The 12,575-nt window shown below is 42.6% G+C and overlaps 1 protein-coding gene across 1 annotated transcript in view; it reads left to right on the top strand.

Annotated features, from left to right (window-relative positions):
- Positions 1-7,981, top strand: part of SPON2 (spondin 2) — a 9,015-nt gene extending 1,034 nt beyond the window's left edge. Inside the window, exons 2-6 of the mRNA XM_032226709.1 lie at positions 57-281; positions 3,422-3,645; positions 4,821-5,012; positions 5,355-5,529; positions 7,384-7,981. Coding sequence (XP_032082600.1) covers positions 59-281; positions 3,422-3,645; positions 4,821-5,012; positions 5,355-5,529; positions 7,384-7,562 — 993 coding nt within the window. The 5' untranslated portion in view covers positions 57-58 and the 3' untranslated portion in view covers positions 7,563-7,981. The remainder of the gene's footprint in view (positions 1-56; positions 282-3,421; positions 3,646-4,820; positions 5,013-5,354; positions 5,530-7,383) is intronic.
- Positions 7,982-12,575: the final 4,594 nt, after the last annotated feature.

Below are 12,575 nucleotides of genomic sequence, written 5' to 3'. Positions count from 1 at the left end.
CCATTAATTGTGATTCTTTTTCATTTATGCGTTTCTTTTAACCCCCGTTGGCAAAGAAATGGGAAACTCGCTACTTATGCCTGGTTCTGACAAGATGATCGCAACACTGCTGGTCGCACTCTTGAGTTGTGTGGATTGTGTCCCCCTCGAGGGAGAGACCCCGTGTGGTGCAGAGGAGCCTACGACCTACAGCATCGTCTTCACGGGGAAATGGAGCCAGGCAACTTTTCCAAAGCAATACCCACTGTATAGACCCCCGGCCCAGTGGTCCTCTCTCCTAGGTAAGGACAACCACATGTCTTCTCCCAAGAAGAGGGTCCAGAGGGGGATGAGGATGAGATCCATTCTGTCTTGTCCAACTCTTGGTGATCCTATGGGCCAGGTGGTCTCTCCAGATCTTCCCATCTTGCACAGCTTCTTTGAGTTGTTCTAGACTCTGGCTGATGTCAGCTTTGGTGGTGTCCAGGCATTGTGGTCTTTGGATGCCTGGTTTCCTTTACAGATGATGATAGATGGATGGATGGATGGATGGATGGATGGACAATGATAGATGGTGGATGGATGGATATATTTATGATAGATGGGTAGATATAGATGATAGTGATTTATAAAGATGATAGAGATGGATGGATGGATGGATGGATAGACAATGATAGATGGATGATGGATGGATATATTTATGATAGATGGGTAGATATAGATGATAGTGATATATAAAGATGATAGGGATGGATGGATGGACAATGATAGATGGTGGATGGATGGATATATTTATGATAGATGGATAGATATAGATGATAGTGATATATAAAGATGATAGAGATGGATGGATGGATGGATGGATGGATGGACAATGATAGATGGTGGATGGATGGATATATTTATGATAGATGGATAGATATAGATGATAGTGATATATAAAGATGATAGAGATGGATGGATGGATGGATGGATGGACAATGATAGATGGATGATGGATGGATATATTTATGATAGATGGGTAGATATAGATGATAGTGATATATAAAGATGATAGAGATGGATGGATGGATGGATGGACAATGATAGATGGATGATGGATGGATATATTTATGATAGATGGGTAGATATAGATGATAGTGATATATAAAGATGATAGGGATGGATGGATGGACAATGATAGATGGTGGATGGATGGATATATTTATGATAGATGGATAGATATAGATGATAGTGATATATAAAGATGATAGAGATGGATGGATGGATGGATGGATGGACAATGATAGATGGTGGATGGATGGATATATTTATGATAGATGGATAGATATAGATGATAGTGATATATAAAGATGATAGAGATGGATGGATGGACAATGATAGATGGTGGATGGATGGATATATTTATGATAGATGGATAGATATAGATGATAGTGATATATAAAGATGATAGAGATGGATGGATGGATGGATGGATGGACAATGATAGATGGTGGATGGATGGATATATTTATGATAGATGGATAGATATAGATGATAGTGATATATAAAGATAATAGAGATGGATGGATGGATGGATGGACAATGATAGATGGTGGATGGATGGATATATTTATGATAGATAGATAGATATAGATGATAGTGATATATAAAGATGATAGAGATGGATGGAGGGATGGATGGATAGATAGATAGATAGATAGACAGACAGGCAGACAGACAGACAGACAGACAGACGTATGATGATAGAATATGGATGGATTGATGGATGGATAGATAATAGAGATGGCTGATGGCTGATGGCTGATATATGATAGAGATACCTTAGAAATAGAGATAGTGATATAGAGAAGATAGATAGGTAGGTAGGTAGCCAGCCATTAAATGATGAAGATGAAGATGATGAAGAAGATGATGGTGATAATATTATTCATTGAGTTGAGTCCAATTCTTGGTGATTCTGTGGGCCAGGTGGTCTTTCCACATCTCCCCCATCTTGCCCTACTTCTTTGAGTTGCTCTATGCTCTGCCTGGAGTCATCTTTGATGGCGTGAAGCCATCATGTTCTTTAGAGACCTGGTTTCCTTTTACCGCTACCTCTTCCAAGCATAATTACTTTCTCCAATGAATTCCCTCACACGACATGGCCAAAGTAAGTGAGACACAGTTTGTGATTTTTCCGTCTGGCCTCATGTGTTTCAGTACTTCTTTGTTGCTGTTGTGAAACACGAAGAAGTCTTCTCCAGCACCACAGCTCAAGCGAGTTGATTTACTCCCTCACTTGTTTTTTAAGGCCCAACTTTCACAACCAGAGGTAGCTACAGGGAACAAGACAGATGGGGATTGGTTGATGTGCTTGCTTTTCCATGTTCAGCTCATGTTCGTCATTGCTGTGCAATCTGTCATGTTACTTCTGGGCTGCATTCACCACTTTGAATGTCTTCTCCCAAGCGTGTCCTACTACTACAGGGTAGTAACAAAAACCAACATGGCAGACACGTACACCCTATCAAAGCCCCAGTCTTTCCGAATAGTAGTTGAGGCTGCCATCTTGGCTTTTTGAGCCCTCCTGGAGGACATCCTTACCTTCTCTTGCTGATTCTTCAGCTATTTATTTATTTTAGAGCCGAGGTGGCGCAGTGGTTAAAGGCAGCACTGCAGGCTACTTCAGCTGACTGCAGTTCTGCAGTTCGGCTGTTCAAATCTCATCAGGCTCAAGGTTGACTCAGCCTTCCATCCTTCCGAGGTGGGTAAAATGAGGACCCGGATTGTTGTTGGGGGCGATATGCTGACTCTGTAAACCACTTAGAGAGGGCTGAAAGCCCTATGAAGTGGTATATAAGTCTAACTGCTATTGCTCTTCCTTCCTTCCTTCCTTCCTTCCTTCCTTCCTTCCTTCCTTCCTTCCTTCCTTCCTTCCTTCCCTCCTCCCTCCCTTCTTTCCTCCTTCCCTCAGCCTTCCATCCTTCCGAGGTGGGTGAAATGAGAACCCGGATTGTTGTTGGGGTCAATATGCTGACTCTGTAAACTGCTTAGAGAGGGCTGAAAGCCCTATGAAGCGGTATATAAGTCTAACTGCTATTGCTATTTTATTCATTTATTTAGTCGGTCACCCAGGAAGGAAAATAAAGATGAATAAGAGCATGGGAAATGGGGACAAATAAATGGGGACAGCAGGACAGGGACGATGGGCCCTCTGGTGCACTTATGCAGGCCCCCTTTATGGACCTCTAAACTTTACTACATCCAAATTCACATCCCTGAGAGACAGCACTAAATACAGAATTGGGGGGGGAGGTGTTCCTCTTCTGCAGCAGAAGTCAACCCCGGGGTTTGAGTCCCAAAGGAACCTCCCTTCCGGGAAGAGGAGAGAGAACCAGCAAAGCCTTGTGAAGGAAGTCGTAATTCCATGTCTGCCCTTTGCCTCCCTCGTCTTTGACAGGTGTGGCCCACAACTCGGAGTACCTCATGTGGAAGGCCAGCGGCTACGCCAGCAACGGCCTGCGTGAGTTGGTGGAGCGGGGGGAGCCCTGGATGCTCATGAAGGAAATTGAAGCAGCTGGAGAGAAAATGCAAAGCGTTTATGGAATCTTCTCCGCTTCTCCTGTGGTCACCGGAACAGGACAGAGCTCAACTCTCTTTGAAGTTGACCCAGGTCATCCCTTAGTAAGTTGGGAGTATCTCCCAGCCTTTGCTTTTTAAGGAGCAGCAAAGCTGCAAACGAACTAAAGAATTATTTGTCCATTGTACTTAAGGCGGGCAGTTATTATTCTTTAATTACGGTTGCATAAATGTGCAAGCAATTAAATCAGCAGAGCATTCGAAGCAGGGATCTATCTCGACTGGCCGCCTTGGCATTTCCTCCCGTAGTTGATTGAACTGAAGATTAAAGACCGTGCCCATCACCCACGTGTTTTATTACCATAAAACAGCCGGATTATTTGGGGAAACCTTTTAATTCATTGAGAAGGTCGTCAGTGAAATATAACTCATTACTAAGACGGCAGCTCTCAGATCCGTGCGGCAATGAATCCAACTTTATTAAAGTAATGCTTCACTTTATATTACTTATAATCTGGGAAGTTTAATCTATCACACCCTGCTGGGCGCCTTTCTATTTTTATTGCCAACTTGCTTCGAACCTTCTCGGGGAAGTAATATTTTTTTTTATTGATTTGAAAATAAGTTGAAATAACTTGAAAATAATTAATGTCTTGATTGTCCTACTTCTAGCAGGGGGTCTATTAAAACGATCTTAATTACAGAGAACTATGCTCACAACTGGGGACGCGGTGGCTCAGTGGCTAAAACGCTGAGCTAGTCGATCAGAAAGGACAGCAGTTCGGCGGTTCAAATCCTTAGTGCTACGTTAATGGAGTGAGCTCCCATTACTTGTCCCAGCTTCTGCCAGCCTTGTATACAAGTATTGAGGGATGCGGTGGCTCAGTGGCTAAAAGGCTGAACTTGTCGATCAGAAAAGTCGGCAGTTCAACGGTTCGAATCCCTAGCACCGCGTAACGGAATGAGCTCCCGTTGCTTGTCCCTGCTTCTGCCAACCTAGCAGTTTGAAAGCATGTAAAAAATGCAAGTAGAAAAAATAGGAACCACCAGTGGTGGGAAGGGAACAGCGTTCCGTGTGCCTTCGGCGTTGAGTTATGCCGGCCACATGACCACGGAGACGTCTTCGGACAGCGCTGGCTCTTCGGCTTTGAAACGGAGATGAGTACCGCCCCCTAGAGTTGGGAATGACTAGCACGCATGTTCGAGGGAACCTTTACCTTTACCTATGCCCATTCCGTCCAGTTTATTGAAACAAAGGATATTTTTTCCTAAATATCCAGGTGTCCCTTGCAGTACGAATTGTGCCCAGCCCTGACTGGTTTGTGGGCATTGAGAGTTTTAATTTGTGCGGCAAGAATGGCTGGAAGAATCACGTCTCCATTGACTTATTTCCATATGATGCTGGAACGGATAGCGGCTTTACGTTTTCCGCGCCCAACTTCGCCACAGTCCCCCGTGATACAATCACACAAGTAAGTTTCTTTACTTTATCAACATTTGGGGTGACCCATTGCATGCCCTCAGTCAACTGTTACCTGGAGGTGTCAAGAAAAGATTGAGGCAGCTGTTTGTCCAGGATGAAATGAGGTCTCCTGCTTTGGGGCTGGACTAGAAGACCTCCAGGGTCCCTTCCAGCCCTCTGTTTCTATGATCGGCTGAAGAGGACTGGGGAGGTTGGTTGAGCGTTAGAGGGAAGGAGTGAAGCCTGTAAAGAACAGAACAGGATCTGGGAACAGAATCAGGATTCTTCCGCCTTGTGACCATTTCTGGTTGCCTAAACTCAACTCCTTTTCTGCACCTGCTTGATTTCACAGATCACCTGCTCCTCTCCAAGTCATCCTGCAAACTCCTTTTATTACCCTAAGCTTAAGACTCTGCCGCCAATCGCCAGGGTGACCTTGTCAAAACTCAAAAGAAAGAAATTGGGCTTTCTTTTCTCTCAACCAAACGTCACAACCGCCCATAACGAAGTAGAGGACTCTGTCTCGGGTAAGGATTTTATTCCTGGATAAAGAGAAAGTTTTCCTTTAATTATTCAGCCGTGGAAGACAGGCCTATCCTGAAGGGCAAACGGAGCATATTTTACCAACCAAGAGCCGAGGTGGCGCAGTGGTTAGGGTGCAGTACTGCAGGCTACTTCAGCTGACTGCTAGTTCTGCAGTTCGGCTGTTCAAATCTCACCGGCTCAAGGTTGACTCAGCCTTCCATCCTTCCGAGGTGGGTGAAATGAGGACCCAGACTGTGGGGGCAATATGCTGACTCTGTAAACCGCTTAGAGAGGGCTGAAAGCCCTATGAAGCGGTATATAAGTCTAACTGCTATTGCTGTCGCTATTGCAATAACCTCAAGGCTTCTCTTTTGGGAGTACAGGATGAAATTTGGGGAATGGGAGTGAGGAACCTACGGTGAAGGGTAGAAACACTTGAGAAATTGGTAAAATCTTTCAATAGTTCCTTTGTTTTGCCAGTCCTTAGATTAGCAGAAGTTGTGGGTCCTCCATCACTGGAGGTTTTCAAGAAGAGACTGGACAGCATTTGTCCGGAATGCTGTAGGGTCTATGTTTAAGCAGGAGGTTGGACTAGAAGACCTCCAAGGTCCCTTCCAATTCTATTATTCTCTATAAGGCTACTGTCTTGAGAAGGGGTTGGACTAGAAGACCTCCAAGGTCCCTTCCAATTCTATTATTCTCTATAAGGCTACTGTCTTGAGAAGGGGTTGGACTAGAAGACCTCCAAGGTCCCTTCCAATTCTATTATTCTCTATAAGGCTACTGTCTTGAGAAGGGGTTGAAGACCTCCAAGGTCCCTTCCAATTCTATTATTCTCTATAAGGCTACTGTCTTGAGAAGGGGTTGGACTAGAAGACCTCCAAGGTCCCTTCCAATTCTATTATTCTCTATAAGGCTACTGTCTTGAGAAGGGGTTTGATCAGAAGACCTCCATGATCCATTCCAGCCCCGTGATTCCCCGATTCTATATCCTCCAATGTCTGGGACAATTCGTGATAGCTTCTGTGGTGAGCTTTCTCAATTGATAGGAAAGCTGGATGTAAAATTTCACACCAAAGCTTGTAGAATTTAGCTGTCTCAATAAAGTTTTATTAGGAATGATGAGTTTGAAGAGGGAATGTCTTGAAAACACAGAACATAGGCTAACAGGGTTGGAAGGGACCTTGGAGGTCTTCTAGTCCAACCCCCTGGTTAAAAAGTAAACCCTATACCATTCCAGTTAAATGCTGTCCAATCTCTTCTTTAAAACCTCCAGCGATTTCCAGTGATCCAGATTAGAGGTGGGGTATTTAGCAGGTTCTGACCAGTTCTGGAGAACCGGTAGCAGAAGTTTTGAGTAGTTTGGAGAACCGGCCAATGCCACCTCTGACTGGCCCCGCCCACATTTATTCTCTGCCTCCCGAGTCCCAGCTGATCTGGAGGAAATGAGGATTTTGCAGTATCCTTCCACTGCCACGCCCACTGGTATGAACTGGTATTTTACTACCATGAACTGGTAGTAAAAATGTTTGAATCCCACCACTGATTCAGATCACATGTCCTTTATCACCTATCGGCAAACACAATGAATAAGATTTACTTATTTATTTCAAATTTATACATTTATAGAATTTATACGCCACCCATCCAGCTGCTGGGGAGGGGGGGGTTGCGAAAGGGATCTATCCCATTGGCTTTACTCCTTCTGCTTTCAGAAGCTTTTGCGGAATTTTTGTGCTGCAATTCCACACATTTATCCTACGTGTTTGTCTTGGAGAAAACCAACTGAACATCCCCAAAACAAATCTGTATCTTGCCGCCGTGTAAAACAACTTGTAACCACTTCTCCCCTGCAGAAACACCCTTGGACTGTGAGACCTCTCTGTGGTCTTCGTGGGGCCTTTGCCGTGGCACCTGTGGAAATTTAGGAACGAAAAGGCGGACTCGTTACGTGCTGCTTCAGCCTGCCAACAATGGAACCCCCTGCCCAGATCTGAGCGAAGAAACACACTGTGAACATGATAATTGTGTCTGAGATCATTTCTTTGGACAATTGTTTACCTGGTGTAGTTTAATATTTAAGGTTGCTCTGCGTTGATATTTTTTTATAGCTCAAGAGCTGTCTATTCATCTAGCCATCCATCCATCAATCAATCCAATAGATAGATCTATTTATGTATCTGAGCTTCCTACACATTTATTGTGAACTCCTACAGTGCCACCTAGCGGTCAGAAACGGTAGTAATAGTAGTAACTCGAATAGTAAACCTAGTGTTACCAACATCTGCACGGAGCAAAGAGGCAGTCTTTTCATTTCTGCTACTTCTGGAATGTATTTAATGCATCTGAGGAATAATGAGATAGTTTCCACTGACTTATAAATGGGCTGGAGAATTAAATGTATAAGTTTTGAGGGAGAATCAACTTGAAGGAAGAACAAAACCAAGTTTTTCTCAAGAGTCTGAGAAAAAGCCGAGGATTTTGGTTTTTTTCTTTTCTTTTGTTAAATTAAAATTCTAGAATTTTAAAGCTGTCATTTGAAAACTCTTGGGCTGGCTAGGGTGAAAGTTGGCAAGTTCTAGCTTTTATGCAGATTTCTATGAATTTTGTTCCGTTCTGTAAAGAGCTAACAAGGCCTAAAAGGAGAACTGTAATAGTAATTTGCTAAAAAGTTTGTATACCAAGGCGTAGGGTATACGTCTTCTGACAGTGTTCTATATTTCAGGATTTTTTTTTTCCTAATAAAAAAGGAATGTTTTTCCTCAGGTTAAATAATAGAACGATGGAGATTGTGTGTTTTTTCCCCAGTTCAAACATTGTAATTCGGTTGGTTATACATTAAACATGCATGCACAACATTTCAACCTAAGGAGCAATTTTCACGATGGGTTTTCGTTAAGTTAAAATATAGCACCTCCTGGTTCTGAGTGTTAATAATCTAAATCTGCATCCTTGAGCATCCTATTTTCTTGGAAGCCGCATCGGCCACAGCAGGAGGGAGTTCCTAATAAAGTCACACATTATAAAAGTGTCAGACAAAAGCGTGATTACATTCCTTCCTTCTCGATATGCGTTTGAGTTCAGATGAAATCCACTCTGCTGTGGGGATTCGACAGAGGGCAGCACAAGGCCTCAAACTCATAGAAACGGTCCCCGAATTACATCCCTTCTCTTTAGAGCAGAAACCCTTGCTCTAAAGGTAGAAACCCCAGGATAAATGCCTGGAAAGATCACGCAAAAACCTTCCGCATCCTGAAATTCTACAATCACGTTTCTTATAAGCGTTATGAAGAATGGTATCATCAGAATTCAGAGCTTTATTATAATTTTATTAGCGTGCTTTCTCTGCTTCAGTAATCTTTCTATCATTCTCTCTCTAATATCTATGTATAATTATCTTTCATCTATTTAACATCTCTCATCTCTTATCTACCTTTTTATTTACCTCTCTATCAATATCTATCTATCTATCTATCTATCTATCTATCTATCTATCATCTATCTATCTATCTATCTATCTATCTATCTATCATCTATCTATCTATCTATCTATCTATCATCTATCTATCTATCTATCTATCTATCTATCTATCATCTATCTATCTATCTATCTATCTATCTATCTATCATCTATCATCTATCATCTATCATCTATCTATCTATCTATCTATCTATCTATCTATCTATCTATCTATCATCTATCTATCTATCTATCTATCATCTATCTATCTATCTATCTATCTATCTATCTATCTATCATCTATCTATCTATCTATCTATCTATCTATCTATCTATCTATCTATCTATCATCTATCTATCTATCTATCTATCTATCTATCTATCTATCTATCTATCTATAGAGGTGGCGCAGTGGTTAGGGTGCAGTACTGCAGGCCATTTCAGCTGACTGCTATCTGCAGTTCGGCGGTTCAAATCTCACCGGCTCAGGGTTGACTCAGCCCTCCGTCCTTCCGAGGTGGGTAAAATGAGGACCCGGATTGTTGTTGGGGGCGATATGCTGACTCTGTAAACTGCTTAGAGAGGGCTGGAAGCCCTATGAAGTGGTATATAAGTCTAACTGCTATTGCTGTCGCTATCTTGGCCTTTTAAAAAACCCTCTTGAGTCTTTACTGCACGCTGCTTTTGAAGATTGAAGGCGATTATCAAGGACTCTTATGTCCCCCTAAATGTTTTGGTGACAAAATGGGAGGTTGGGTGAGAGAGACACGGGAAAACATCAGTGGCTGAGGTAAAAAAGAAAGAAAAAACCAAATCCTCAGAAGAGCTCTATTCGTTTAATTTCATTTAATTTTAATTAATTCAATTCAATTAACAACACTTGCTATTTTTAAATCTCACTCCAGTGGTTGAGCCCCCTGATGGATTGCGAATTGAAAAGCTTCTATTAGCCCCGAGGAAATATATGAAACAAAACAGCCAGTTGTACAAATTTGGATTAAGACATCAACGCCGCTTCAGAGAAAGTTTATTCAGGGGACTAATCCTTTCCTTCTTGGAGGGCCAGACAGAAAACTGGTCTGCTTTTCTCTCTCTTCTCTTTCCCTTTTACAATAATTCCATATATGGCATTTATTTATTAGATGAAAGCACAGGGGAAAGAAACGATAGGCAAATATTTAGTCTGATAGGAGCCCTCTGGAGAATCAAAATCCTTTTTTCCGCTTCTATCGCCTCCGATCGTCCCATTTCTAACAAAAGCTTTCACTTCGAGGGTAACAAAAACCAGGAACTTTACTCAAAGGCTGGACTGAATTTCTAATCCCTTTTCCTTTGTAATAAGAGCGTTTAGAATTACAGCTACAGGTACTTTTGTTAAAACAAACTGTACCGTGCTAATGCCATCCTCTTTGTCTTCCATTGCTCTTATTTAATTCATCTCGGATCTCAAGGAAATAAAACCCAGCGGTTTGTGAATGCCTCAAAGGCAAATTATGAACGTGAGAGATATTCTACCGGATAGTATTGTTCTAGTCAGCACAGTACAAAAAAGATGTGGAGACTCTGGGAAGAGTGCAGGAAAGAGCAAGAAAAATGATTAGGGGACTGGAGGATAAAACAGACGAAGAACGGTTGCAGGAACTGGGTATGCCTAGTTTAATGAAAATAAGGACCAGGGGAGACATGATAGCAGTCTTCCAATATCTCAGGGGTTGCCACAAAGAAGAGGGAGTCAAACTATTCTCCAAAGCACCTGAGGGCAGGACAAGAAGCAATGGGTGGAAATTAATCAAGGAGAGAAGCAGCTTAGAACTAAGGAGAAATTTCCTGACATTGTTCTGAGTTGGAAGCCTCAAATGTCCTTTTTGTTTTACAAGAAAGAGCCCAGAGGAAAAAAAGGGGAAATTTTGACACGGGACACCCAATCCCTTTATTTCCCACCTACCTATTGAACATATTTAAACTACATCTAAGAAATCTGAGCCTTTCCCCGAACTCGAGATACAACTGGCAAAACAAGTTCAAGGGAGAGAACTTGATAATTAATCAAACCTCTGTCAGATTTTTTTTATATATACCAGCAAAATCAACAAAGTAACTTTTAGGTCTAGGAGTCCGGAGGACATATCTCGGAGGCTTTTAACACTTTTGAAAGAATTATTTCTCATTCTGATGCCCTTGATTGAACCTTTTAAAATTGAATGTGTTCGGAGAACAGGCAGAAGTTCAACAGGAACAAATATTGTGTTCTGCCTGCCTCCCTCTCTAGCTCTCAGCCTCATAGCTGTTCAGAAGCTTCATTGATTCCCCATCCTTCACCTTTATGGAATACACAATAGCAGAGCTGGAAGGGACCTTAGAGGTCTTCTAGTCCGACCCTCCATCTTTGACCTCTGCCCTCACCATCACAATTCACAGTGCTGTCAAAATGACCACAGGTGCACCATCATGGTGGGAACCAAATCAGACGTCATGACGCCTGGATTCTTTGCAGGATGATGTCATCACAAGCGTGTCATCTTCTGCAACCCTCATCATCTTTCACTCCTGGTTGAAGAGCAACGACACATTCTCCTGCCTCTCTTCTTGAATCTCAAAGTTTGGTCAGATCACAGAGGAGGATGAAGCAACAATGACATGGATGGAAGCCACCACAAGAGCAGTGGAGACTCCAGCAGAGTTTGTGCGATTGTGGCATACTTTTGTCATGGAAGGATGTGGAGGAGGGTGTCTGCCCTTCTCCTTGCCCGCTGTCCTCTGCAGACCCAGATAGCCTGTCCTTTCTTCTGTCTCCCATGAATGTCTCTGGAGACTCTCCGTCATCCAGGAGGTCACAATTGTCCCAAGGGTGCTTTTTCAAGAGGCAACTGGACTTTCTGTTTTTTCCTTCAGGACTTTTCGCTTCTCATCCAAGAAGCTTCTTCAAATCTTCTTCAGAATTGAAGAAGCTACTTGGATGACAAGCAAAGCATTTTCAAAGGAATGTCTCTGAAGATTCTCCATCATCATCCAGTCATGGTTGTCCCAAAGGTGCTTTTTTCCAAGAGGCAGCTGGACTTTCTGCTTTTTCCTTCAGGACTTTTCGCTTCTCATCCAAGAAGCTTCTTCAACTCTTCTTCAGAATTGAAGAAGCCACTTGGATGACAAGCAAAGCATTTTCAAAGGAATGTCTCTGAAGATTCTCCATCATCATCCAGTCATGGTTGTCCCAAAGGTGCTTTTTTCCAAGAGGCAGCTGGACTTTCTGCTTTTGACTTGAAGATGTTTCGCTTCTCATCTTCTGCAGAGCTGAAGAAGCCCCTTGGATGAGAAGCGAAAAATCAGAAAGTCCAGTTGCCTCTTGGAAAAAGCACCGTTGGGTGTCCCCCATGAGAACAGGTCTTATTGGACTATGAAGGATCTGGGCTTCCTTTGAGATGACCACAGGATGGCAGCAAAGAGATACAGCCAACCTTCCTGATTTGGGCAGCCCAGATTCGGTATCCCCCTTTTCAAAAATGAAAGAAAAGAAATCTTAGCTTTCCGTAGGTGTGGGGAGGGAGCGGAACAGGGAGGAAACAAGCAGAGAAAATGATATATGTTGCTAAA

Source organism: Thamnophis elegans, chromosome 11 (genome assembly GCF_009769535.1).
Source record: "Thamnophis elegans isolate rThaEle1 chromosome 11, rThaEle1.pri, whole genome shotgun sequence".
In the NCBI taxonomy this organism is placed as follows: domain Eukaryota; kingdom Metazoa; phylum Chordata; class Lepidosauria; order Squamata; family Colubridae; genus Thamnophis; species Thamnophis elegans.
The sequence above is the reverse complement of the archived record's forward strand: the minus strand, read 5'-3'. Positions and strand labels throughout refer to the sequence as shown.